General features: G+C 32.8%; 3 protein-coding genes across 9 annotated transcripts in view; all 3 read right to left on the bottom strand.

Annotated features, from left to right (window-relative positions):
* The window catches only part of LOC145967509 (uncharacterized), a 45,066-nt gene extending 37,110 nt beyond the window's left edge, over nucleotides 1–7,956 (bottom strand). Inside the window, exons 1-2 of the mRNA XM_083092492.1 lie at nucleotides 7,872–7,956; nucleotides 7,068–7,143 (exon numbers count right to left, since the gene is read on the bottom strand). Of these exons, the coding sequence (XP_082948618.1) occupies nucleotides 7,068–7,143; nucleotides 7,872–7,894 (99 nt within the window). The 5' untranslated portion in view covers nucleotides 7,895–7,956. The remainder of the gene's footprint in view (nucleotides 1–7,067; nucleotides 7,144–7,871) is intronic.
* An 828-nt stretch (nucleotides 7,957–8,784) lies between these two features.
* On the bottom strand, nucleotides 8,785–10,911 carry LOC145967516 (protein DPCD). 2 transcript variants are annotated; one of them, XM_083092514.1, is made up of 5 exons: nucleotides 10,840–10,911; nucleotides 10,600–10,684; nucleotides 9,916–10,118; nucleotides 9,535–9,768; nucleotides 8,785–9,450 (listed from the first exon to the last, which is right to left on the bottom strand). In XM_083092514.1, exons 2-5 carry the CDS (start codon nucleotides 10,661–10,663, stop codon nucleotides 9,349–9,351), a joined length of 603 nt encoding a protein of 200 aa, XP_082948640.1. In that variant the 5' UTR covers nucleotides 10,664–10,684; nucleotides 10,840–10,911; the 3' UTR covers nucleotides 8,785–9,348. The 2 variants fall into 2 exon arrangements, with proteins under 2 accessions (XP_082948640.1, XP_082948631.1); XM_083092505.1 differs by having other exon boundaries at nucleotides 10,600–10,873.
* A 645-nt stretch (nucleotides 10,912–11,556) lies between these two features.
* Nucleotides 11,557–27,988, bottom strand: part of Cnc (NFE2 like bZIP transcription factor cap-n-collar) — a 100,830-nt gene continuing 84,398 nt past the window's right edge. For all 6 annotated transcript variants that reach the window (XM_083078039.1, XM_083078036.1, XM_083078038.1 and 3 more), the window contains exons 8-13: nucleotides 15,596–15,887; nucleotides 15,175–15,323; nucleotides 14,916–15,092; nucleotides 14,685–14,783; nucleotides 14,185–14,549; nucleotides 11,557–14,017 (exon numbers count right to left, since the gene is read on the bottom strand). In XM_083078039.1, the coding sequence (XP_082934165.1) occupies nucleotides 13,850–14,017; nucleotides 14,185–14,549; nucleotides 14,685–14,783; nucleotides 14,916–15,092; nucleotides 15,175–15,323; nucleotides 15,596–15,887 (1,250 nt within the window). In that variant the 3' untranslated portion in view covers nucleotides 11,557–13,849. The remainder of the gene's footprint in view (nucleotides 14,018–14,184; nucleotides 14,550–14,684; nucleotides 14,784–14,915; nucleotides 15,093–15,174; nucleotides 15,324–15,595; nucleotides 15,888–27,988) is intronic.

The following is a 27,988-nucleotide window of genomic DNA, read 5'->3' as shown; positions in this document are numbered from 1 at the left end:
TCTTTGTGAGTCACTAGGTACCCTAACCAGCTGTGAGTACGTACTCCAGATATTCTTTACGACTACGCAAGCTACCGCCTTGCTGTGCACGTACATGTATAAACGGGTAATATCTACGCGTAACGAAGCCTCGCAAAATGAGAGGAATGGTGAAACACGATCGGGTAAGGAGATAAGACTGGCTACTGCGAGATCTCCTTTATTACACGAGCTTCCCGGAATGAGAGGACCCCCGAGATGGACACTCGCCATCTTATCTAGCGGAGATAGACCGCGGTCCAGCTACCATATCTGATGAAACGCGATGGATGGGGGCAGCGTGACACTAAAGTACGAGACAGAGGTGTCCTGCACGTCGAGCTTCCCTTTGCTATAACCACCCCCTTCGGCGCTTGTCTACATTTGCAAGAGCTCTCTCACCGAAACTCGCAGTCTTACCATGACAGAAGCTTTTAACTATTCGCTGTCCTTTCAATTTGCATTTTATTGATGGCACGCTTCTATTATTAATTCATATGCCTAATAAATCCATGCCTAGATAACGCAAGTAGATGGAATTCGGTCATTGAAAATTTAGAAATATTTTTGACATAATAATATTAAACAGAACTTGGAGGAGAGTGGATGAATGAGAATAATAAACATATTGCAAACTAATAAATGAAAATAAATATTAAACAGAACTTAAATGAAAGATTAATGTATATATTGCTATCACGCATTCGCAAATTCCATATCACACCGCTTCCTATTTTAAAATCGAATCGCCGGGCATGACGACGTTAGATAGCAAGACGCAATGTCAATAACAAATAAAATAACCGGCAGCGTCCAATTTAGTAAATGTTCAACACTTCCACGACGCTCTTCCCTCTCTCTTTCGGACATAGATAAAAACTAGTTTCATCAACAAATGACATGTTTATATGCTTTCTTCGGTGTCGATCGGCGGAACTTCGAAAGCAAAGTCGTTCTGGCGCAGTGGGTCTCGGCGTGACGCACGACGACCCCTTTTAGAGGCGCCAGGCTGCTAAGGAAAGAGCAGGAACAAGACGACGACGAAGGAGAAGAAGACGAACATAAAAAGAGGAGGATGGTGAAGAAGAGGAAGAAGAAGGAGAAAGAGCGGAGGAAGAAGAAAAGAAGGAAGGCGTTCCGACGAAACGGAGCGCAGTGTCGGATCCAGATAAGATCTCCAAAATGGGGATCAGTAATATTTTACAAAGTCATCGAAGTTGCTCGCTAACTTCGGCATAAATTACAATCACTGTCTCTCTTTCTCTCTCCCCCGTTCACCTCCTCTCTCCCGACACGCTGCTCATCCTCCTCGTGAAATGCTCTACGGCTATGGGAAGATGAGGAGGCACTCGCGGACCCACCTCTCTTTGGTGAGTGTTAAACAAACACTTACCATTGCTAATAACATAGAACACGCGTTCGCTTCGCAGTGAGCCAATAAATCCGCTTATCTAAAGACCGTGCACGGCCGATTGCTATGGGAACGTAATAATGACGCGAGGACGTGTCCCGAATTAATCACCGTAATCTTCCAATGGGAAATTCGTGAGAAGGATCATTAAACCATTGACGTAATCTTAAGCTAACACTTCTCTCTGTCGAATCAATCCATATTTAGATATCGCCCAATTGGACAATCTTATATATCAAACTACGAGAAAAATATGTAAATTTGATTTATTGTTACCAACTATTGAATTATTGTTACTAACTAAAATTTTAAAAATTCACACATTTCGTAATCTTAAATTTGCAATGAATTTGATTATAATTTGGCAGCGCCAAGGATACCGAAAAAATAATGGAAATGGAAAGCTATAAAGATGTTTTATTTGCCTGGAGTTAAAATACAAACACATTAGCATGCAAGTTGTGAATGTTCCAAAGTTATGCGATAACGATATATACTATTATGCGCGCGCGTCTGTCACATAAATCTCGAATGGTCCAACAATCACAAAAAAATTACACACGATTTCGTAAATTATTCACAATAAAATTCGTGCGAAATTATAAGAATCACCGATTACGAAAGCGGCTATTTACCTGCGAGATTAGCGTCTGCGACAAAGCACAATAGCGCCGTTTATTATTTCCGACAGTGACCAAACCGATCGCTATCACCGTTACGTTTCATCGTGAAAAAAGGAGACGAGAGAATCAGTCAGAAGGACGTGGAGGACCGTGACACGAATACGTTGCACGAGTGATGAAGTTCGCGAGAATTTCGCTCATAAATCATACGTGAAAAAACGTTTGCGGCTAATCCCACACATGGTATGCTAGCAAAAACGTCACGTATGGCAGCCGTGAATAATGATTGCCGCATCGGCGGACAACGAATCGATACAATACCTTCGCGAAACGTTACCATTTCAAAAATCACAGGAACGATTTGGATCGACATGATGCTCTTTTCCTCACTTGCGATGCTTTTCTCGATAGGTAAAAATTAGAAATGAATGAGAGGCCGTCCGGAAAAAAAGATATTCTGCATTCTTAAGTTATCACGGGATTAATCAGACGAATCGAGATGTTTAGCTAAATAAATTAATATATTGTATTTAATATATCGAGAAAAAATTATTTTTCATGTTAAAAAGTAGAATTTTTTTTCTTCTCTCTTCTTGTATCAAACAGAAACAAAGTACATATATCTCTTTAAAAAAAATATTTTATATTCCTGCTAATTATTTCAATCATAATAAAATTAAACTTATACTTTATGTTATAAATAATTAAAAACAGTTATATTTTATGCAATATTATATAATAGTTTTGTAGATATAATTTCGATACCATAATATTTTGAAAAATACACAGCTTGCTAATTTAAATTGTAGATAGAGAAGATGAGATGCGAATAAATTTCACTGCGTAAATTAAAATGCTACATTTTTTATAATATATCTTTGGAAGAACACAATCTTTCAAAAAGTTTTAGGCAAATTTAAAACACAAAATGATCAATCTCTCCGCTCTTCATCTTATTCTCGAGGAACGGCTGCTTATGTGTTCGCTTTTAAGAGTGTGTAACTGAGAAGTTCACGCGATAACAATCTCAATATTCAGAATTTTTGAGGATTGAAATATAGATATCACCCACCACGAGAGATGTTATTTAGCATGCCCTATCTTAACTTCTGGACACGAATTAATATTCTACCACCGTGCAGAAATCGCCCACATTGCCGCAGCAGTTCCAAAAAAGAAGGAAAAAAAAGAAAAAAAATCTATCGAGATAGGCGGTCGAATTCCATATTTGACATCCCTATCGCTCAAGAAGAAATTTGATAACTATCTATCCCATATCTTGACTATTTAATGAAAGTATATGCGTAGTATATATGTATACCAGAGATTCTAGAGATTTAATTAAATAAGTGTGTTAAAAAATTAGAGACTTATATAAAAGTCAATATTGCAAAAAATATTTAGTTTTTCTCTCTTAATTTTTATTTTTAATCATATACTTATTATTAAATTATTATAAACATGGAAATGCAATATATAAATAATAACATGTAAAATTATAAAATAAAATTATTGCAAAAATATTAAGTTTCGAAATGTAAATAGAATAGAAATAAATCTAGTAAAAATATTTCACACAAGTTATCTCTATTCATTTTCCGCTTGTATAATTCATCGTCGACAAAAAAAATTTGCTAAGAAATGCATCGTGTCGAGAGTATATGACTAACACAATTTTAAATTCATCGGGCACACCAAGAAGAAGAAGAGCAAGATAGAAAACCTACTGCGAGGCGTCGGCGAAGAACGTATCACGTTTCGTGTGAGCCGATATTTGTTACAAGTTCTTATAGATGATGAAGAAGCGTTCGCCGTGCGCGAGCCCAGGCAGCCCAAGAATGGGTGGCTGGCCCTTTGAGGGCCCTATTAACAAGTGGCCCCCCGCGGTCACCGCCGCCGCCGCCCAATCAGTTGTGAGTCCAATTCGGAGCCCTAACTTCGACTTGTTTTATGTAATGCACGCGATGCCAGAATCAATTAGCCATGGGACTCTCCTATTTTGCGTATGCATACGCAACGTATATGCATAGCGGGCGATCCCGACGAGCCGAAACTTATTTGCAACTGTCCTGCGTGCGTTAGAACGGCCGATGGACGGAAAAAACCGGTTCCGGCCGCGAGTTAGGCGGAAATTAAATAGCTCGGGACAAACGAGGATCACAGAATGTTGCTGTTCACCTCCGACCGTGTGGCGAATTAGGATCGCTAATTCTTCCGCTCAGATCCCGCGGATTTTTGACACGACCGACTTGTAAAGACCCAACGAATATTGCGGCTGGATAACGGATGGCGCCAAAATTATCTCCCATAAGCGAACGATTAAAATTAACGTTAACTGAACAGGTCTTAAATGTGTGTCTTAAATTTATCTTTAAGAATAAAAGAAAAATATTTTTATTAGATTTAAACACATTTTTATACATATATATTTTTATTTTAAAAATATGATAAAAAATATTGTATTGCATATTATGCATTACATGTGCATGTAAAATGAAATAAATAACATTATCGGCAAGAGATGAAATAAAAAGCTGCGATTTTTTCCTTAAAAAAAAAATTATCGAAACTATCATCGCCATAAATAATCGTCGTTATGATATGTTAATTGATAACTGTTCAACGTTGAGTAACACACAAATGATCATTATTACTATAATTGCCATAAAAAATGGTTCGTTTAATCATATCTTCAATGAGAATAAACAACGCAACGACGTGAGATTCTTATAAGCGGAGAGATGCGACGAATCAATCAGAAGCGATTTTCATCGTAGTAAACACGGTCAATTAAACGGACTATCGTTATGTATTTTAATGAAATCTCAACGCGGAATCGAAAATATATAAAAGTGTTTTATATCCCGTGAAACCTGGGCACCGTTGCCGTCAATTAAGAGACCATGCGCCGCCCATAATTAGCATATGCAACGTGGCGTATGCGCGACCCTTAGGTCGATAACCAGGAAATGACTGATCTCGACTTATTATTTTGGTAATAAAAATGCTGCGGTGCGCCTGTTAGGCACCAATAATATTTTCACATTTATGCAAAATGATTTTTTTCTTTTTTCGAGACGAATTTATCATATGCAAATGCTCATTGTGTGATTACGCTCGCAAATGAGATTATAATATAAATCAAAAGAGAATAATATAGATTGACTGATAAATATATTAAAATAATTTCTCTCAAGTAATATTAAAATATATACGTAAAAATAGCTTGAAAAATAATAAAAATAATCCAATATCGTTTTTTATATTTTCATATTTCTTTTTATAATTAATCATTATAATAATGATTATTTTATAATCTTCAAAAAAAATAAAGAATAAGAGCATATATTTAAAAAAATAAACATTAAAAAGCAGAAATTGATATGGCCTTAGCTATAATATCATTTGTACAATAATTGATGAGATACACGGGATGAAATAAAGAATTTCAATATACGCTCTATCTGTAATTCTCAATAAACAGCGATGAATCGCAGCATGAATGCGTCTATATCAATCAGCGCGCGTGTTATAATGCACAGCGGCTGACAAATTAGAATATATGTTTCACATACTAATCGAAAACTACTAGGAGGACGAGAAGGAGAGGATCGGTGAGACGGTCTGCAAGAATCTACGATAGCATGCGGGAAAGGGGGGAGGGGGACACGCACATATATCATGTTTGTTTATATCTACAGGGAGGGTCATCGCGCGCGCAACAATACGGCAATTTGGCGGCGACCGATACGAGATCTCACGGCGACGACGTTGCCTTCCCACCCTCCTTGCACCCCGGAGTAGACGAGTAGACGCGCGGCTCTCCCGCTTCCACTTCTCTTTTCCTCCGGCTTCGACTCACCGACGCCGCATCGATTTAACGGAGGGACCCGTGCCACGATCCCACGAGCCTGCGTGCGTGCAACGCACCTATACACGCGTGCATGTATCGTAGCGACGACGCGTGTACCTGCGCGCCCGTCGTTCATTTCGAGAATCCAACGCGATCTTATCTGCCGTGCGGTCGCCCCGACCCCCGCGAAGAGAATCTTTGATTTAGTGTAAAGGGAAGGATGAGAGAGGGGAATGGGGAAGAAATGGAAGGGCGGTAGACAAAAAGGGCATCCTGTTTCAGCGAACTGCAGCTGAACGTGAATTCCGCGAGAACATCGCGCGTTTTTAAAAATTTTGTTAATAGAATAATATTCAATTATATACATATATTTATATTGTATATATTATATAATATATTATATATAAGATATATTATTAATATTATTAATTATATTATTTTAATTATTATTTAATTATATATAATTATATTATATAATTATATAATCATATATATATTGTATAATAAGGTAACTGTATAATATGGTCTAGAATTCAACATGGCCTAAATGTATTCTTTATGTTATTTTTTATCAGTTTTCTAATTTTTTAATTCCATTGAAACATGTATATTTTAATTTTCTAATAAGTTACTCTCTCTCTTTCATATCCATTCATTAAACATAACTTATTTTAACATTATCAAAAATTTAAAGCTTAAGTAGGCGATAAAGAATACACTTATAATAGAAAGAAATCGATATATATATATTTTATTTTGAATACATATTTTTAACATATGGATACAATGACATAACAATTATTAATTCAATTATAAATATCTTTTAATTTTACATTAACAACACATGGAATCTCATCAATGTTCTCAGCATGTAAAAATTACAAAATATTTATGTCATGTTGCAGTATTTTGTTAAATATTTACATAATTTTTTTACATAATTTACATAATTTTTTAATTTTATTCTTTATTTCAATTTAGAAAAATGTTTTCTTTCATATTTGTATGCTAAAGTATAATACAAACTAAATAAAAATTGTTATTCTAATTATTTCTTCAATATTCAACGTTGTCAATTTTTATGTGCCGTCATTGTATTCAATCCATTAAAAAGTATGTAATATAATTAAAATTAGTGAATTATTTTTACAGAGATACTCACGTCTTTCAATGGAACTTTGAATGCTAAGATATTAGTACCCTTGATCACATTACCAAAAGGTTTGTACTCCAACCACCTGCAAATATAGAAATTATAAAAATTACAAAATGCTTTTTATCGAATAGTTTATTTATTTAACATTAATGTATACGGTGTTATTAATTCCTGCAAGTTCTGATTTTTTCTTTTCATTTACATTCTATCTTCTTAATTGGAAAATTTGTGGATATCCAATTTTTACTATAATTACATATCCTTAATTCCCGGAAACGCAATATCTTACATTCTTTCTAATCCAGCTTCTCTAATGCTATCTTATTATGAAAACTAGACACTCGATGCGATATAATTATTACATACATATCAAAAACTCGCGATGCCCGATTAAAGATCGACATTCGCGCGCGTTAAAAAAATAATGACTAACAATAATATTTCAAAATTCTCAACGGTTTAAAGTACAAAATGCCATCTGCGAGAAACGGCGGGAAACTACACGAGAATTCATACTCAATCGGTAAGTCAGCTGTCCCGAGGATAGCGTCAGAATTTCCACAGAATCTTACTTTACGGCTCTACTGACATATTTGACACATGAAAAGCGCGCTTTAATTCCCGGATTAACAATCACGTACGATTGCTTTATCAGTGATGCTACCGCAGGATGTGTCTCGAATGTAAAGAAAATCGGCAAAACATAACCTCTCTCAATGTGACCATATTTACGATCGCATTTACGAGCTACTTTGACTACTGCGAGACATTCGGCGATCTTTATTATACAGCAAATGGAAAATTGCTTACCTGTCCGGCACCGAATTCGTCATATTTGCCACACACTCAAAAATCTTCCCGCGAAAGCAATGGCATAATACTGAAACGCAATACCGCCATTACACAGTACATACACACACACACACACACATACATACGCCGAGTGAGCAGCAGCAGACGCGCGGACTCGACGACGCAGTTCGATAGATCGATTTTCGCGCGCGATATCAACGACTCGATTAATTACAACGGTCAACAAATTATTCTCTTGACATTCACGATATTCGATCGCGATTATATCAAACGTCCCGTGTCCCGATGCTACAAATAAATACGCGCGAAACAATGTGAACGAAGACGAAAGTCACTAAACATCTCAATTTCCGATTCCGCTGGAACATCGCGGTTCGATTCCGAGTTTGTACCGTGTTGGAATCCCGGAATCGGACCAGTTTTAACGGAATTTGCAAGTTGGTTTACGCGCCATTTTTATATCGGTCCCATCGAAATGCTTGCGATGCAAATTTAATCGCGTTTCGAACAGTTCGTGAGTGTCGAAAGAACGAAATAAATCGCTGTAATTAATATCATCGTCATAATTAATATTGTGATCGCTGCAATTACAATTATATTACGGTAAAATATTACAAACGCAAGGAAATTATTCGTCTCCAATCATATTCGAGTTATGGAAGTTGCTGTGAGAATAAATATTGTCTACAAATAATCTCGCGTTATCGGAAATGCCGAAAAAAATATTGAACAATTGCAATATTACGCGTAAATTTAATAATATATCGCGTCGATAAACGTGTGACAATTTTATAAAGAAAACTGCGCGACACACAGGGACTACAGGTCAAAATATTGTTAAAGTAAGTAATTTCAAATATTGTTAACTAAATATCTTGCACATGGGCTCTTTTGGAAATTCTTATAACTCAAAGATTTACTACTTTATTATTATGTAACACAAATTATTTTTCACTTTAGAACTTATATTACATATATATCATCCATGTGTTCAAATATACAAAATTATAAATTGTAAATTAAAAAATAACACTAAAGTGATAATTTTTTCAAATAATTTTTATACATTAAAATAAAATGTATTTAGAAAAAAATCTATCAATAGTTATATACTACTTACTATTCTTATTTATAAACTTTTATTAACTTTTATTAGAACGACACAAATCTTAAGAACCCTAACAACACACCATGTCCAAAAGACGTCCATAGAATATCTAGAGGACAGCCAAAGGATATTTTATGTCCTCTGGATGTCCTCTCGATGACCTCTGGACATCTTTTGGACATGTGTGTTGTTAGGGAAATATTATTTTTTAAGAAACGAAATTCAAGTGATAAGCATTATTGTAATTACATTTCATGAGCTTTGAGTATATATAAAAAGAATATTTTAATAATACTGCAAACAAAATTATCACAAATTTGAAATGCATAATTTAGATCACAAGGAATTTAATAATAATATTCTTTCTTAACTGACTGGACATTGATTTGTAGATTCTATAGTTTTAAACTGTAAAATCCTGGATAATATTTTCTTCTCCACATTGAGAAGTTCGGAAGGCTTTTTATACTAAAATAAATAAAGAAAAAAATAAGTAAAAATAATAGTAAAAATATATAGCAAAATATGTATGTAAAGAAGCATTTTTCATACCGTTATAATTAAAGTATTATATTGATGCTTAAATGATATCCTTTCCTGCTCTGGCTTTAACCCAATTCGCTCTAGATCTAGAACTTTTAACTTTTTAAAGTACTTTTTGTTACTCGTACGTACAGTTATAGTATTATCTTCTTCTGCAGTAACAGAATATACATTACTAGGATACGGTAAATTTCTGATCCGCCACTCCAGGCATGTTTTTGTAATTCTTTGTGTAACAAATGGCTGCAACAATTAAAAAATACTTTACTTAGAAAATACTTCATATATGCATTATAATTATCTGCTTATAATTATAGATATCATACTTTAAGTTTTAATTAATTAAATTATATCTAAACAGTTCATACTTATAGTAAGAAAATAACATACAGTATTTGAACTTTCTTGTATTCCATCCTTTTCGATATTATTTTCTTTAGGTTCAGGATCCCCAATTTCTACGATCCAACCAATGTCTGTACCAAAATTATTTTTCTTTTTCCATAGTCTTCGTACTACTACATTTGTATCCATGTTATATTCTTCTACCATTTCTTTCCCATTTTCGAATAAAAAATGAACTTTTCTTTTTCCTATATTAAACATAATTAAAAATCAGTAAATTGTTTGCATTTATCGAGCATATACGTTGCATTTATTATAAACATTGCTCAAAACTTAATTTTTAATATTTTAACGTTAAAAACATCTATTTAATTAGAAGTATAATTTGACATATTACACAAGATATCAATAATAATAATAATTTGATATGAATTTGACATTATGATACATATATCAATTTGAAAAAAAAAAATTTATCAAGGAATCAATAGAACAATTTAAAAAATTTAATAGTGCTCTGACATGATATATAGTTACGTAATAAAGAAAATGTTCCTATTATAATCTTATAAATAAATCTTATGATTCTCTTGTATAATTACATATATGTACAATATTGACTAAACATTTAGAGGTTATAAGTAGATATCTCTAAATACAAAACTGCACATGCAGCCAAAACAAAAGAATTATGGAATAATAATCGTGATTGTATTTAATTATTCTTACCATCCTCAATAAGAACAGTAATTTTGGCATTTTGAATTACTTTCAACCATGATTCAGACGTCATTTTATTTGATAAAAGAAAGATCTATAACGATACAAGTTTCTTAGCAACAGAATGCGATGTATCGAGATAAATATAGAACATATGGACGAACGAGCAATAAATAAACAGAGAATATTAATTTTTATAATGAAGATTAGAAACTTATATCGTAATGAATCCATACAAATTGAACATACACGTGGCTATGAACTATGATTGCACTTCTCGTTGGTAAATGGCTATTCGTGATTCGTGATTGGTGTATATTTTTTATACACTAACCATACCTACCCATTTAAACACATTTAAAGAAGATCGACAGATAGAGAGATATATTTTTCTTTCTCAGCTCATCAGTAGATGCATAACTATGTGTTCTGATCTCTTGTTTCATTTTATTTCTTTGATGCAATATCTACTGAAATTTTTATATGTAATTAAAGAAAAATATATCGTAATAAAGTCGATAAATGAAGTGAAAATGAGACATGCGGAAATATGGAAAAATATATTTTTATTAATATTCTTTGTATATACTTATTTGTGATATTTATTTATTTATTTTATATTTAATATCTTATACGTATCTAATAAAAATGTGTATAATTTCATAAATGTAAATTTATATAGATTTTTATATTATATAAATGTATATTTATGATTGTATATATTATATATAATTTAAAAAAATATTTTTTTTCGAATATTAAATTAATATTAAATTAATCATTATATCATTTTAACTTATTTTGACACATTATAATAAACTTTATAATGAAAATAATCCTGAAATATAATGCGCTGCAGTTATCATATGCTAAAATTGTTTGATATTGGGGGAAATCTTATATAAATCTTGTTTAAAACAAGTATTCATAGATTAGGTATTCATTGATTAAACAAGTACAAACCAATACGATACTTTCCCCAGAGGTTTATTCAGCTTTATTTATATAATATAGAAATTTAATGACAGGAGATCTTCATTGCAATTAGGTAGATCTGCGGAATATTTGCGCAAATCCAATTGTTTGTACAATAGACGAACAGAGTTCTTATAAATTAGTCTTTTACAAAGATTTGCCAATAATGAGATCTCCGCTCGCTAATTGTAAGTACAATATGTAAAAGGCATCCTACACCCCATAATATGAATACAATTGCATATGTAAATGTTAATAAGGAGCAGATTATTAATAATTGCTGACATAAATTGTATCTTCGTTCGTTTTTTAACATTATAACATATATTTTATTATTACTCTTTCCGTATATGTATTTATATATACAGATACATATACATAAATACATACATTCATATATTTCATATATTTTTATTTATATTTATATATTTATATATATAATATTTATAGAAAATTATACTAGCTACATTAATATATACATAAAAAGGCAAATGTGAAATACCTGAACATTTCTCATTTTTTTATTTTATAAAAATATGTGTTTTTATCATGTTTGTTCGTATTTCAAGGAATGCTATTAATATCATAGCATTACAATGTATCGCAGTAAAATGTATTCACATACTTGTATTATATTTACTATATTATTTGTAATATACATATTACAGTATGTTTTGCTCGTAATTTATCTGAATAGAGTGAAATTTAAGAAATTTGTTTAAGCTGCTTTCTATATGGAACACAAAACGGTTCAGAGATTAGTTACAAGTTTGCCAATGCCTCAATCATTTGCCTTTTATCGCTTCACTCTACTTTGTAATCGTCAATTAAATGCAGTTCTAATTTTGCATTATACATCCATGACGCTACCACTCCTGGAATTATAAGCGTTTCACAAATCGATGTGTATTTTCTAAATTTATAACACAACAAAGTTTATTTAATAGTATACATATTGCGCATGATTAACGTTTACTTTATTCGCATCAATATGCATACGATATATTTAATATCGCATTTTGCTCTTGACAAATTATAAGAATGTCATAATTTGGCAATTAAGTATACTACTAACAATAATCACAATCAATCGATTGAAATCACTGGATAGGTACGTTTCAACGTAATCGTCGCACTCCTATATCTATGAGAGTTTTATATTTATATGTGTGCGTGTATGTATATAAATTCAATTTATATATATCATACGCAGATAAAACAATTACATCGAAACGATAAAACCTTTTTTATGAATATAAAAAAAGAGTTTTTTTAATGTATACTGTATCATTTCATATGTATCAGTTACACATACGTATATGCATTTTAAGAAGTTAACAAGCATATTTTACGCATAAAGCAGGAAGAATAATAACTGGAATAAGACATAAATTTAGAGCTGCTTCAATTATCATATGACACAACAGTTCTCATAAGTGATTCCATAATATAATATGTAATAATCTTATTATATATATTTTTTAGTTTCTTATTATTTATGTATATCAATTTATCTTATTATTTATGTATTATAATCTTCCTTTTACGCTAAACATACTGTGATTTATTTAGGCAATTGCAAAAAAAATTCGCATAATATAACTCAATTATCTTTTCAAAAGTACATAATATTATGTATCACTATAAGGCCAATATAAATTCTTGAAATATATTTCTTTATTGATAGTTTAAGTAAAAATAAGAACAGAATACAGGAAATTTATGAAGTTTTCAGTTTTATTTCATTATTCATTATTTCCCTCATTTAAGACAGTCAACAGACAAGATACAATATGTACAAACAAACATACAGAAATACCCAAGGCTGCAATATAAAAATCTTTGATTGTGAAAATATGAAAGGAAGAAAAATGCAAGTGAAAATGTATATATCTTTGGATATGAAAATGTATTCATATAGGTGGTCAAAATAACTGAAAACTGTAATATCACCTTTGCACACAAAAATCATCACTAGGATGATTAAATATAGGATTGAATCCTATTTTTTCTCCTATTTCTCTAAGTATATTATGTTGTCAATAATCGCGTAATCGCGATTAAGCTAGTAGCGTTGACAAATTTCGTTGTTTATTTGGAGTGCGAACCATATAAAATCATAAATTTTGTTTGACGAGAATTATGCGCAGTAATTCTTATAACGTGTACGATCTTCATTCCCCAACACCGTATTCGCCTTCACTACGCTTTGGACGCACGTACTCTGTTCAAAGAGAACAATAGTCAATAACCAATCACATTGATATACAATTCTTTAAGAGCTTCATTCCTTGTGCTCAGGATCGGGTTTAGTCTTCGGTTCCATTGAAGACTGCCGTGATTGGTGTGGATTCGTCTGACTTCTGCGAATTAACACAACATTTCCATCTGCAGACTGTTGAAGACTGTATTCGTATGGATGGTATGGATTACCATCTGAATCTCGTAAAGACTGAAATATAAATATAATTGTAAATAATTAACTATAGGTTTTTTTATTATCTTTAACAACATTTTATCAAAATCAGAAATAATGTATAATGAAATAATTATTTATTTAAATTTTATTTTAAAAATGATTATACGTATATTTAATGTGAAAGAAGTGATATTACCAACCTGAAAAACATGACGATAAAGTTGACTAAATTTATCTTTCACTCGCTGTCTTTCAATGAGCATAAATTCACGTTCGCGAATAAGCCTTAACTTACGATCTCGCATTTCTTTTACTTCGTCAGCTAAGCTTATGATTTGATCCAATTTTCGTTTGCGACAATTCTGTGCAGCAACCTTGTTTTTGCCTCGTCTTCTAATGTCGCGTATTAAGGATAGTTGGGCCTCACTGAGATCATATTTACTGAGACGTTCATTAAACTCGTCCATGGGAAGGTTGATGATATCATTGACTGAAATCGGCACATTCAATGCTCTTGCTCTTTTCTCATCTCTCGTTAAATGCTCTTCGTTGTCATTTTTACGGGCTAAAATTATAAAAAATAAACATCTGATATACTCTTATTTTCTTTCTTTCTAATATTATTAACCATTATTAACAATTATTAACAGTTTTTAAAGAGATTGGAATAAACTATTAAAAATATTATAAACATAGTTACCTTTCTTATCGCGGGAAATTGGACGTTGAAGAGATCCTGAACTTTCAGCAGGCAAATGATAAGTGTGATTATGATGAACATGTTCTATTGCAGATCGTCCTAAAATAAAATTTTTTTTTCAATTTATGTAAAATATTACAGGTTAGATAAAATATATAAGAAGTGATATATTCATCGTCTATAAAGACATTCTTAATATGTTGGATAAGTTTAGATATCAACTTCTCTTACCAGATTGATGACGACTGAAATCCACACTACAACTATATTTTATTTCAGGTTGAGGCCCGGCTGCACCCTCGATTGGTCCAGAATATGTGTTCCCTGGTGCCCCTGCACCAACTGTATGTGTATCATATTCGTATTTCATTGGAGTAGTCGGATGTGCGGTAGCTCCTAAAGGTGAGCCTAAAAAGTAATTTCACAATTAAAATTCTCTGTATCATCTTATGCTCGAAAAGACTGCATGAGATTATTTCTAAATACTAACAAGTGCCTTGTTCTTGGAAATATCGCTTGGCGAACATTTGATGTTTCTTTTGTGCAACCGGCGGTACAGTCCGTTCTGTTTGACATCTCGGAGAACCGGCATTTCTTCCAGACACCGAGTAACTGCAGTCGTATGGCATGCGATATTTGCTATGATGCAATCAAAAGATTAAATCGATAAACATTTTACATATTAAATATGTATATTTTATCTTTTTATTTATAATTCATAATCATTAAGTCTAAATCAGCCAAATTCCATGGCCTAAAGATACAAAACTATTGAACTATTGCTTTTGTTGAATATGATATTTTATCTTAGTTTATATCTAGAGATATATACAATTATTTACGATTAAAATCAAAGAGAAGATTAATTATCTATTTTAATTTTTTCCAAAAATTAAGAATATATTAATTACCTCGCGTAATCCATAGTGTAATGAGAGTCAGCCTGAGTATGGCTGGAATTCGATCCAGTTTCCATCCACTCGCCATCCGAGAGAGATGGTACGCGTTCGCTACCCATACTACTGACAGCGCTGTCGCTTGAAGCGTCCATCCTCTCGTCGACTACACCAGGTAGAGTCGTGACACCCGTCGTAGCCGTCGAAGTCGTACCGCCAGCCGTCTGCACATTCGGTAGAGCCGCTGCACCAGTAGGTCCGGTTGCATTGTTGCTACCGTTGTCCAACATGCGCATGGTATACATGCCTGGAAAACAATAAAAAATAATGTAAATTATATAATTTTATTATATAATTATTTTATGTGAACAATTAGAGAAACTAATATGTATATTTTTAAAAGCTAAAATATATATACTTGAAAAATATTTATTTCAAAAACGTTCGATAACATTATTTTAGTTACGAATAACATGATATTTGTGAGTAGAATATAAATATTTATATTCTTTTACATGATACGATCACTCCTTATCTCGAATGTGACTTTGTATCTACAGTCCTAAACTCATATTTGTAGAATACGCATGTTAAAGTAGGCCATCGCCTACATCTCGTGCGTGAAAATTTTTTGAGGACATAATGTTCTTTCGCAAATATTGTATTTGCGCGAAGTTTAACGCGACTGCAAAAAAACATTTTGCAGAAAATCGAATGCAATTTCTGATATGTTAGTATTCAAGCCTTTCGATAGCAAACACTTCTTTGCAAACATGACATTTGCTACAACCGGTTTTTGCGCGGATGACTATTTAAATTATGTGCAAGTATCACACCTAGCAATCTACTATGATCCGCAGAATATTTTTTGCAAAAATAAAAATATGAAAATATTTAGCAAATTATCTAACTATTGATCTAAAAAATTATTTCTTAATATAATTTGTGTATTTTACATGTAAAAGAAATTATTTTAAGCTTGAGATGATATTCAAGATAATCGAGAATATAGATATATCATTAATCAAACATGCCTATTAATATCAATCAAATTTAAAATCCACCGATTGTACAAGATAAGATCCGTAAAAAAAAACGTGCGACATATGAGAAAAATATGCTGGCATATAAATCCCGTTATCAACAGATAATCATTGTTACAACTAATGTTATATGACTAGTTGCAAGAAAATTATTGCAAACTTTTCACTGACCTATAAACTTTATAGTTATTTTAAAATAGACGATCGATGCAATATTACATGAATAATAGAAATAGAATTCTTTTAGTATCCAATTTTTCATATTTATAATTATCTTTATATATTATCAGTAAAAGCGATTATATATATTACTATAACTTTCAATATTCTCATTTCTAATTTTTTTTTAAAGATGGAGATATATTAGATTTTTAGATAAACACTTTATAAATATCTTCATTTACCAATCCAATTTTCATTATCAATTTAATTATACTATTATGCATTTATGATTATTTATAAAAAAATAATGTTTTTAAAAAAAAATTAAATAAAACTATGACATTTATCGATTGCCATTTGCTTTATTTTATTTTCTTCACAGACAAAATAAATATTTTTTTGTAATATTTTTTTGTAATTTAATGCTTATAGCCACAAATCATTGTCAATTACATTATTATAAATATATAAAATACTTCTACACACTGCCACCAGCGATAACTATTATCATTGAAAAAAATTATTCCGAACATTTTTATATGAGTCGTGATAGTCGATACAAAGTCAGATAAATTTAGATCGGTACCATTTATTTATATTAACGTAATAATATTTTACGTGGCTCTTAACAAAGAAATATCTGAAAAATTTATTTCCGTGTTAATAAAATATGCATCTTCTTAAATCAACACTGCATTTACAGTGCAACGATGGTCTGATACAACATTCTTAGAAGCGGTCAGCGTAACCGAGTATCTTTAAACCGTACGTGACTAGTTCCAGGTTTTACTCGTTATTATTAACTAGTTTCGAGAAAAGGAAGTGCGCCGTGCATTTTTTTAACTCGCTCCTCAACTTTGCACATTTAATCGTCTATTTATCCCCTCTGTTAGACTTCGATTTCTAAAAGCAAGTATAAAAGAAAAAAATAATGCAAATAAAAGAATAGACGTTTATGCAAGTTGCAGCTTTATGATAGTAAACGCGCATATTTATAATATATATAATATTAAGAAAAAATTCAAAATTTCTTTTTTACTGAATCCTATAAAAAATTTAAGATAGATTTATATATATATGAACCTAATAAACTCATATTATGAAACTTTATAGCATGTGTGTTATAAAATGTTTATCTACCATCGATTACCAAATGCTACATAGAGTAGATTTGTCTTTATCATGCTCTCAAGCTGAATCTGCAAAGATAGATTAAGATATTAATATATCTATCTTAAAAGATATTACTTTCATTTCCGTCTTTTGTAAATATGACGATAAGCTGCTTCGTAGAATTATATTCGCGCAATATTGCGAATTTATCAATTTACTACAATTTCCTTTTTCCTTCATGTTTTTCTTTATTCTTGTCTTCTCTAATTTTTATTTCGGATGTTTGTTTTTATTTATTATAACTTTCAATACATTACATAGTCACAAACTTTTTTTTACATTATTTTATTATATAATTGGATATATATTTTTTATACAAAATTAGTATTTTATAATATTTTATATTATTATATTAGTATTTTTTATGAGAGCTAATCTATCACATAAAATCAATTTCATTCTGTTTTCTTATATTTATTTTATATTTATATTCTATATTTATTTTATATATATATTATATTATATATATATATAAAAATTCGTTATATATTTATTCCACATTATATCCATATTATAAAAAAATGTCATTAGATAAATTTTAATCAATATGTATAACCTGCTAATGCGGACACGTATGCATTAAGTATCGAATTATCATGACTCAGCACATCACAGACGATAATGTTATCACGTCAAGCATTACTTCTCAAAGATCAGCCGAGCGTTTAATTCAACGTCGCATTATGTAACGCTTATTTTTACTCAAGTAAAACATTCGAGACTCTCTAATCTTATTATATCCAAGATGATTTCATTAGCGGTGCGTATGATCCAATCGAGCTGTCATACAGGTCGGCAACGACACATCGTGCCGATGACGCAGATCGTATGATCGGACAATTTAAATATATATGTGTAATATGTATTATCTCTTTTATAAAGAGCATTGAAAAATGCTATTCACATTTTTCTGACTTCCCGGTCACACGAGTCAGGGTCGATAAACACGTGACGCGATCGCGATATGGAAATTCGAGTGACATTGCAATTTTCACGGTTTATTTCTAGATATCAGTGAGAATATCGCGTCCTAAGAAAAAAAAAAAACGATGGAGAAATATGCTCAATATGTTTAAAGTCAAAATATTGTCAATATCTTTTTTTCTTTTCAAGTTCTTCTTTATCGCAAGAATATATATTTAATTTCTATATTAAACTAACAAAATTGACTCACTATGAACAATTATAAAGATATAATATTAAAGAAATGAACGCATTTAGTTTACGATTTTAAATAAGAATTATTTGTACGTGGGGCATAAAGAATTTGAATATAAGCGAAATTACCTACTTGGAATATATACAATAACTCCCATCGTCGCCATTCAAGCTCATCGAGCTCGACAATTTCGTGAAGCGTCTTGATTCAACCTTCTTCGCTCTTACAGAGCATCGAAATAATTACGCAAACGATTGCGTTAATCCTATTTTCATTTAACAGAGCGTCATCGGACAGCAAAATCTCTTGTCGACGTGTGCAAATCGTTTCTGGCGAAGTCTAAGAGTCCGGAATCTTCGCAGCTCGATAAAGATCGCGGCATGTACGGGATCGCAGTCTGCGATGAAGCGTTTAGCACCTTCGCTCTGCCAGATGTTCCTTTCTCTCTTTCACAATAGTCATCGAGAGTACGTCGGCTTTACCTCTCGCGCTGGTGCATATTAATTATGGCCAGCTAATGGAAGCTAACATGCTCGGCGCGTCTCGGTTAACAAAATCAACATTCCCAGAACCGCGAGCATACCGCAGAAACGCGACTGCGCACATTCCTCACATAAGTACCATCGTACACGCTATCGCTCGCGAGAGTGGCTCTGTAAGTAACTGTGGCTGAAGGTAGAAGAGTCTATTTCGTCGAAATGTTCGACGATATTATTCGCTGAGCATGTCGGAAGCATGAAAAAAAGTTGACAATCACATGTGTATCAGAAGCACCACGCAATCTCGTGCGACGATACGACAAGACGAATGTCAACTGATATCACCAATGAATATATTATAATACGTTTCCGGGATAACACGCGGGATAACAAACTCTGGAAGTTCCTGTACAAATCGCGTCACATTTCAGAAGAATATATCTGTTGACAGACGAGATTACGAGCCTTTATGGAAATGATTCGACGAGGATGAACCATTACAAAAGTGTGAAAATGTCACTGGATTAATTCTGGTTAATTACATTCTCAACTTTATCATCTACTTTTTCCTCACGTCTTAGCACTTTGTGATCGACGTACGTGCGAACGTCGCGACCTAACGCGACGCGAAAGTGCGGGCGGACTGTCTTTCATACGAGCGTCTTTCAGATAAGACCGGGTAAGGTGTTTCGATGACGATTGATTCCCGTGAAACGAACGCGACGACACTCGCTCGATCTGGCAGACACGAACGCCGCGTAAACATAACTAGATACTCGCGGCGCGGATCCGCGAGTCTGACCGTGCACGGGGCGTAACCACTCGTACAGAGAGGCTGGCGACTAGCTTCACTTTTCACTGCGGCATTGGACGGCATCGGGCCACGCGGTGGGAGCAATGTTGCTGACTGCGCGTATAATTATAGTATTCTCATTATAATTTCGTCATACCGTATACTACGCTTTTTCATGAATCATAACGTACTCGAAATTGCTATTAGGCGCAATTTTGCGTGACGACACGTCGATTCGACGATTATCGCGATTGATTATCGATCTACTATTGATCACCGATATGACTCTTTGGAATTTATCTCGTATTTTTCTTTCGCGACTTCGATATAACGTTGTTTTTCCTGTGCGTTGTGTACATTTGTCTTGTATTTCTTAAATCTTTGTTGTCTATTGTATAAGTTTCGAATCAATTAAAATAATCATTGGAAGTGCAACACAATTTTTATTTTTATAAAACGTATCATATTTTGCGAAACGCAGTAATCAGTTAAAAATATTATTTAATCGATAAAAAGCAATAACAATAACGTATCTTTATATCTTTAAATCTACGGAATCGATGCTGTAATCAATGATATCGAGCCTTTTTTTATCAGTAAATTGGCAAGACTGGTCACTCCTACAAACATCTTTTCTGATAAACAAGTAGAGTATATATATGCGAACAATTTTCACGAGATATATAAAACGGAATAATATAATTCGCCGCGGCGCGATAATTGTCAATTCATCATTTTAAAATTAAAATGCACGTCTTATCATTTCTTGAATCTGAAAATAATCTAGTATCGCTCATGTCTGGATATAATTGATGTCTCGTTTCACTATCATTGCTTGTTTAATTTGTATTAATAAAATCTGGAACCTGAATTGATAAAAATGTTTGCTGGTACAAGTTTAATAAATAATTTTAAACCATCTTGAATGAACTGCGATAGAAGGAAAAATTGTTTATAAATAATGAAAATTGTTTATAAATTTAAAAATATAAATTAATTAAATATGATGGTTGTGTATCAATATTAATTCATCACTAAAGAAACTAATATATTAACATAATTATAAAGCATATATTGCATCTATAATCATAACGGTGATCTTTGACGGTGAAGTCGTAGAACGCGATGCTACAATGATATGAAACAATTCATCATTTCGTAAAATTTTATATACAAGATGTCCATAGAATGTTATATTAATATAACATATATTCTCGAAAAGAGGAAAAAAGAGGGAAGAGAGAAAAATTGCATTCTTTTCGATATACTTGTCAATTTGATCATGCGATTGCACAATTACCCAACGGAAAACCGTGTTGCATCCCCATGTATATCAGTGCTTGACTTAATTTAGCATATGTTACAATGTAACATTTCGCGAATGTAACGTGAGAGAGCTCGGCATGATAATCGCGCGACGTAATAGCCCAGAGAACGTAACTACATAAGTATGCAGGCGGCGGTCATTTGTACTTTCACTGTTCCTCGTGGGTGTAAATCGCAAAGTTGTTTCGCGTGCACGCGTGTAATTATATCTCACCATGTTGCGCGACGAATGGGTGGAGCGCGTAAAAACCTTCACTAATCCACAAAATAGGCCGAAAGATTTTCAGTTCGTAAGGCAAATTAGAGATTAAAATGCTAATTAGAGTGATTTTTTTTACGATTATTTATTATAAAAATACAACTCTCTCTTTCGTAAGTCATTACGTTGCAACGCAAATGACGCAACGAGTGGTTTATTCCGAAAGCGGTATGTTTGCGATGTTACAAGTCATTCTCAGAAACTTTATTAAGTTACAGTCAAGGAAGATTTAATTGACTTATGATATTTTGGAAATAAAGATAGAAAATCACACTTTTAAGCAATAGTTTTAATTTTAACGAACATGAAAAATTTTTCGATTTATTTTATGCACACTGAGAAAAAAAGTTGTTAACTTGTGACTAAACCATTTAATTAAATTATTATTTTTTTAATTGAAATATTTAACTATTTAAATTAAATAATAGATATGAAATCTAACATGACATCTATTTAATTTAAATATTTAAATATTTCAATTAAAAAAATAATAATTTAGTTGAACGGTTTAGTAGTTAACAACTTTTTTTTCTCAGTGCAAGAAGTAGATTATTCTGGTTCTAATAATAATCAAAATAACAGCACGGTTTCATGTGTATTTATTATTAGAGATTAATATTTCTTACAACTTTATTATCCTTAATGATACTTGTTCATTGCAGAAAAAGAATATATTACAACATTAGACTTTCAAGGACTAAAAACTATCGCTTTATTAAAGAACAATAAAGCGCGCTATCTTTTTTTTCAGAATAAGTATATTTATAAAAATTGCAGATTTTTTGCTATACGAGTCACGATATAAAAATACTCTAAAGATCTCATATTCGCGTGTACTAGAGTGGAGAACTTATTCAGATATCAAGGATTCGCGATGTGATGGATAGCTAGGCGAATTCATGCAAAACATTTCAGGTTTGAGGATCGCGAAGGCTCTTTTTTTCTCATTCTATGTTTCGCATAGCACGTGACGACTTTTGAAACCGGGCATCGGGTATCTCGAGCAGCATTTTTTTTCAGAAGTTAATTGGAGAACTAGTAGAAGAGCCTTTCAAGTCACCGAGGTCGCGTGACTAAGCGTTTCAAATATGGACGCGATATCTGTTCGCCAAGCTCGCCGAGTGATAATAAAGAACATGCGGTCGTGCACGTAACTATTTATAACCGTGTGTGGTTTCCGAGTTGAGTTGAAGTGTCGACGCAATGTTTTCATCTAGGATTCTGTTTTGGGATAAAAGCGCGAGTCTCATCGAACAGTCGCAAATTGAGAAATATAATGAGAAGAGAAATATAGAATAGACGATTATATTCGCGCTTTCCTCTCAGTTCTCGGACAAAAATATTCTATCTAATTAATGTAGATTACATAAATATGAATAATTGAACCATCTGGATATCATTATGAATAATGCCAGTTTGTTCAGTCGGACAATCTCGTGAATGACACTCTTGGACTGCACAATTACGGAAAAATCATACGCGATTTTTCGAGCCATTCGCGAATAAGGTATAAAAAATTTCGCTCGCTCGAAACGGAAACCAGTCATCTGAAATTACCCGATACATAATCGACTAAAATTATTGCGAAACATCTGTGTGACGTACGCGATGGAACGAAGCAGCAGTTGATACTTATTATGACGAATAGAGTCAATATTTAAAAGAAGTTTATGTCGTGTATTTGATTACGAAGAATGTATACGTCGTATGTAAATACGAACATAAAACAATGTTACGAAAGTGGAACGATGCAGCATCGTATAATGGAGCATCGTCCTCAAAAGCACCGATAATCGTCTGCTCGTAACTTGAACTGCCAAGTGACAAATTAGCGGTTTTGTTCGTCATGAACGTGACTCGAAGTCGAAGAGAAGTGTGCAGTATATTATCGTGTTGTATAAAGAAACGACTGCAATCGTCGACAGTGATAAAGTTCACGTTTGCTGGACCGCTACGTAGATAGCTACATTGTTTTTTTTTGCGTACGAGTTATTATCTAGCCTTTTATGCGAATAATCTCATGTTTGTCCACGATGATCAAGTACGCCGTGTTTAAAACACTGTGCATGTAGAATTTTCCAAAGTAGTTTTCCAACATTCCATCGTAATGACTCATGCACTTTATTTTTAAAGCACGTAGTAATATATAATAAAAATTCTTATCAATGCAAATTAACTTGATTGGAAATTATACTAAAAAAGCAAAAGATATTAGTCAAGAATTATCAATAATAAAAAACCAGTGTTCTATTACTGGCAAACATTGCTTTAAAGCGTAAGAGAGCTGTTTATGTTTTTAAAACAATTTCTACTTTAATATTTGGTCTTCTATATATTAGAGATAAAAAGAGTTTTTAAAATATAATTTTATTATGCGGTCATCAAGGTAGATAAGTAAACATTAGCACATAAATATGTATAAATAAATAAATTTCCTGAATATTTTAAATTACTAATTAAATTTAGTCATCAATTCTTTATTTTGAAAACTTGTATATTTCTCATTATAAAAAATCAAATATCTTTATTATAGAAAGAATATTTTCTCAGAAAAAAGATCACGGACATTCTAAGTTCTTTTATAATAAACTCTGAACCTCATTATACCTATAAAATTATACATATTTGCAATCGTCTTGCTTGATATAATAATTCAAAAATATTCAACGTTCAATCAGATCTATAAGGACGCAATACAATAACGTAATATCGTTGCAACAATGATTCGCTTCCGAATTCCGGGCATGATTTTATGTGGCAAGTAAGCGCGAGACGAACGAGCGATAGCAGGCAGGTAAGCGGATTTGCAGAACCGCCGTTGCAAATCCGAGAGCAATAAAGAAGCTTTTTTAAAAATCACAAGCGGGAGCGACTCTCGAGCCGGTTGCGAGAGCAGTACCCTCGGTCAGGGTCGGCAAGCGTAAGCGAGCACGAAGGTAGATCAATGTCGGTGTCGGCTCACATGTCACCGGATCTAAAACCGACGATAACGCGTCGCCCTAGACCGTCGTCGAGAAACGACGGTTATCAAAGAGGCGTAGGAAGACGTCGCTGATAATTTGCGGCCGCAGTAATATCAATTTCGCGATACACGTTCGTCTACGACGATTCTACAACTCTCGCGCAGTGAAAAATCACCGCGGAAATAACAACACGGATGCGATAAGCCGATATTCAAATGAGTTCGATTGGATTCTAAGTTCTCTCGGGCTCGCGCGACTGAATCGACCCTGGCAAATGAAATTTAAACGCGCTCACATACGTGTATCTCAGAGAATCGACGGATTCGAAATCCTCTCAAGCCGGTTCTAAACGATCAACTCGTTCGTCAAGCCGAGATGAACTCAGAATCGCATAAGCGCGACGTATATTGACAGGACAATATAACGACTGATGCAGAGATATGTCACATTCTTACTTAAGATTGAATAATGGAATTACTTTTTAGTGTACCACGACAGAGAGAACATTATACATATATTATTTTTATCTTCAGTTAAAAGTGAATTCGATTTTCTCGCGATAAATTCAAAATATTATTCGTCTGTATATTATTCTTATGAATTATAAATTAATTACATAAATGCGAGCATAAATTTGGCACAAATAAATCATTTAGAATCGATTTATTTTTCATGACGACGTCGTTATTCGGCTCAAATCTCATGTCGAGGTAGGCGAATTCTTGGGCACGCGATTTCGCAGCTGTAATGTGAGTAGCTGCAATTTCTATCGTAAGATAATGCCGCGTGAAGCAACGTTGAGTTATTTTTCATTCGTTCTTTTATGTGCACCGAAAGCTATTTTTTATGTAATTACCTATCGGATATTCAGTGGCTGATAAAACGATCTCGGGAGTACTTTACATCGCACTACACAGTGACGATTACTAACGATAATGAAAATTAACTATCGTATGTCACTTTAACTAACGAAGTTAGTGTTTGCTTCCTTTCAAATTATTTCTATCACATCGCTTTTAACTCTCAAAATAACTGTCAAGATTTTTTTTATTTCGCTGCAACTTTTCACATGTGTGTTTTACGTGCGAGTGTATTTCTCGGCCATATAAATCATTCATTATTTTCGAGTGGATTTTTCTTCTGTTTAAAATAAAATAAATCAGAGCGGCAATTTTTCACAGATAACTTAAAAGAAATCGAAGATTCTAAGCTAGCTTTTTAATCGCGATTAAGATAAGATCTTGACGATAATGTGAATGTTTTCCTGAAGGGTAATTGAAAGTCTATGATTATTGCCAATATTATCATCGTTATAAATCCCTCTCTCTCTCTCTCTCTCTCTCCTATGGCGATGCGTGCGCAAATTAATAAAGCGAGGCACGCATCGTCGCCAAATGTCAACCGGCGAAAACGAGATCGAAACGCATTGTCGCCTCGGCTCTCCTCGGGTGAATCAATTTCGTTCTATTATTACGATCGCGAGCTGACGAGATGCAACGGCGAAAGAAGGCAGATGACTCACTTGGCCAATGTGACATATATACATACATACATACGTATATACATATGTACGTATATATATACATATGTACACACATACACAAGTTCATACGCGCACGTGCGCGTTCTTGGTTACGCGCGTTAGAAGAGAAGGTGAGTCGTCGCTGCAACGATCACTGCCTGCAATTGCATCGCGCCTCCCGCTTCTCCTTCATTACTCATCGCCTAAGTGAATGATGCAAATCATGTTCCGGGCAAACAGTCGCATTTACACGCGCGCGCGAGAGAACTTGTACGCGTTTACGTTAACGCATATGGATTTCTCTTTTTTTTTTCGTTGGCGTTGGCGGCCCCCGGACAGCGGTTCCCAATCCCCTTTAACTCGCAATTTCTTTCGCGCAATATTTGCGACAATGAAAACAATTCTGTGTTAAAAGCGAGATGATATTAACTCTTCGAAAATGCTAGAATTTACGCTATTTCATGTTATCCCTATTTTACAGACATTAGAATGTCAACAATTAAAGTTTATTTGTTATTTTATTATATATATATATATATATATATATATATATATATATATATGTAAATAATTCGTCAATTATTAATTATGATTATAAAATAGTTGAAGATGTTGCTATTGATAATGAGTATCAAATGTGAAACGCTTAATGCACTTTTGCATATTACAGCGGTTGGGAATCGCTGGCATAGGGGGACTTGCATAACACTTACATCGTAACTGTCTCTCTAGATCAGCTGACACGCATAATCATTTCGATGAAGTACCATCGTCGTTTCTTTTTCACTCGTTAATACGCTTGTGATTAAACGCAGTCAATGCTTGAAAAACGATAAGCAACATTGTATTGTGTATTTATGTATTAGAATACTATTATATTATTTATCTTTTATTTTTTATTCTGTATCTAGACTTGGATGTTTTTTTTTTTAATTTCACGTTGTATACGGCTCAAAATCAGACACAAAAATATGATTAATTACGTGCTTTACGTGCATTTTGTATCTCGAATGTGCTTGAATTTATCGTTTGAATCTCTTCTTTGAAATCAAATCTCTCATATTAAATTTCTCGTCTGTCAACGAAAAATACACGTAATAGAATGCTTCGAAAATGTTTATACAGCAGGCACGCTCTTATAAACTACCAATAAACTAAATAAACTAAAGATCCCAATAATAGCTAGCTTCACTATTGATCCGATTTAGTGCCGCCGAGACATACAAATCTATTCTTTGTAAATTAATAGGAGACATAATATTACATTCGAAACTCTGCGGTTACAATAATACGACAAACTGTTCTTAAAGATTCTTGTGTATTTTTCATTGTTCATGTAAAATTGAAGCGTTCTAGTTACTAAATATTCCTCTTTTAAATAATTGCATAGTTAATTTTGATGCATTCTATATAAAAGAATAATTATTTTACCCAATCTGAAAATATAATAATTACGTCTTTTGTATTTATATAGAAATAGTCTGTAATTTGTTTATCACAATTTCTTTTTTCTATGATGACTCTTAAAA

This window comes from Camponotus vicinus, unplaced genomic scaffold, assembly GCF_025532165.1.
Source record: "Camponotus vicinus isolate PSW18456_S1 unplaced genomic scaffold, iyCamVici1.0 SCAF_1, whole genome shotgun sequence".
Classification (NCBI taxonomy): Eukaryota; Metazoa; Arthropoda; class Insecta; order Hymenoptera; family Formicidae; genus Camponotus; species Camponotus vicinus.
Note: the sequence above shows the minus strand (reverse complement) of the source record. Positions and strands in the feature narration are given on the sequence as shown.

Bases quoted from the DNA above. Each gene is read 5' to 3' on its own strand.
- LOC145967516 (XM_083092514.1), bottom strand. From the start codon at position 10,663: ATGACGTCTGAATCATGGTTGAAAGTAATTCAAAATGCCAAAATTACT. The intron at 9,769-9,915 runs GTATGTTATTTT...TAATTGTTGCAG, and splicing joins TACAAGAAAGTTCAAATACT to CCATTTGTTACACAAAGAAT. The intron at 9,451-9,534 runs GTATGAAAAATG...TATTTATTTTAG, and splicing joins ATAATACTTTAATTATAACG to TATAAAAAGCCTTCCGAACT.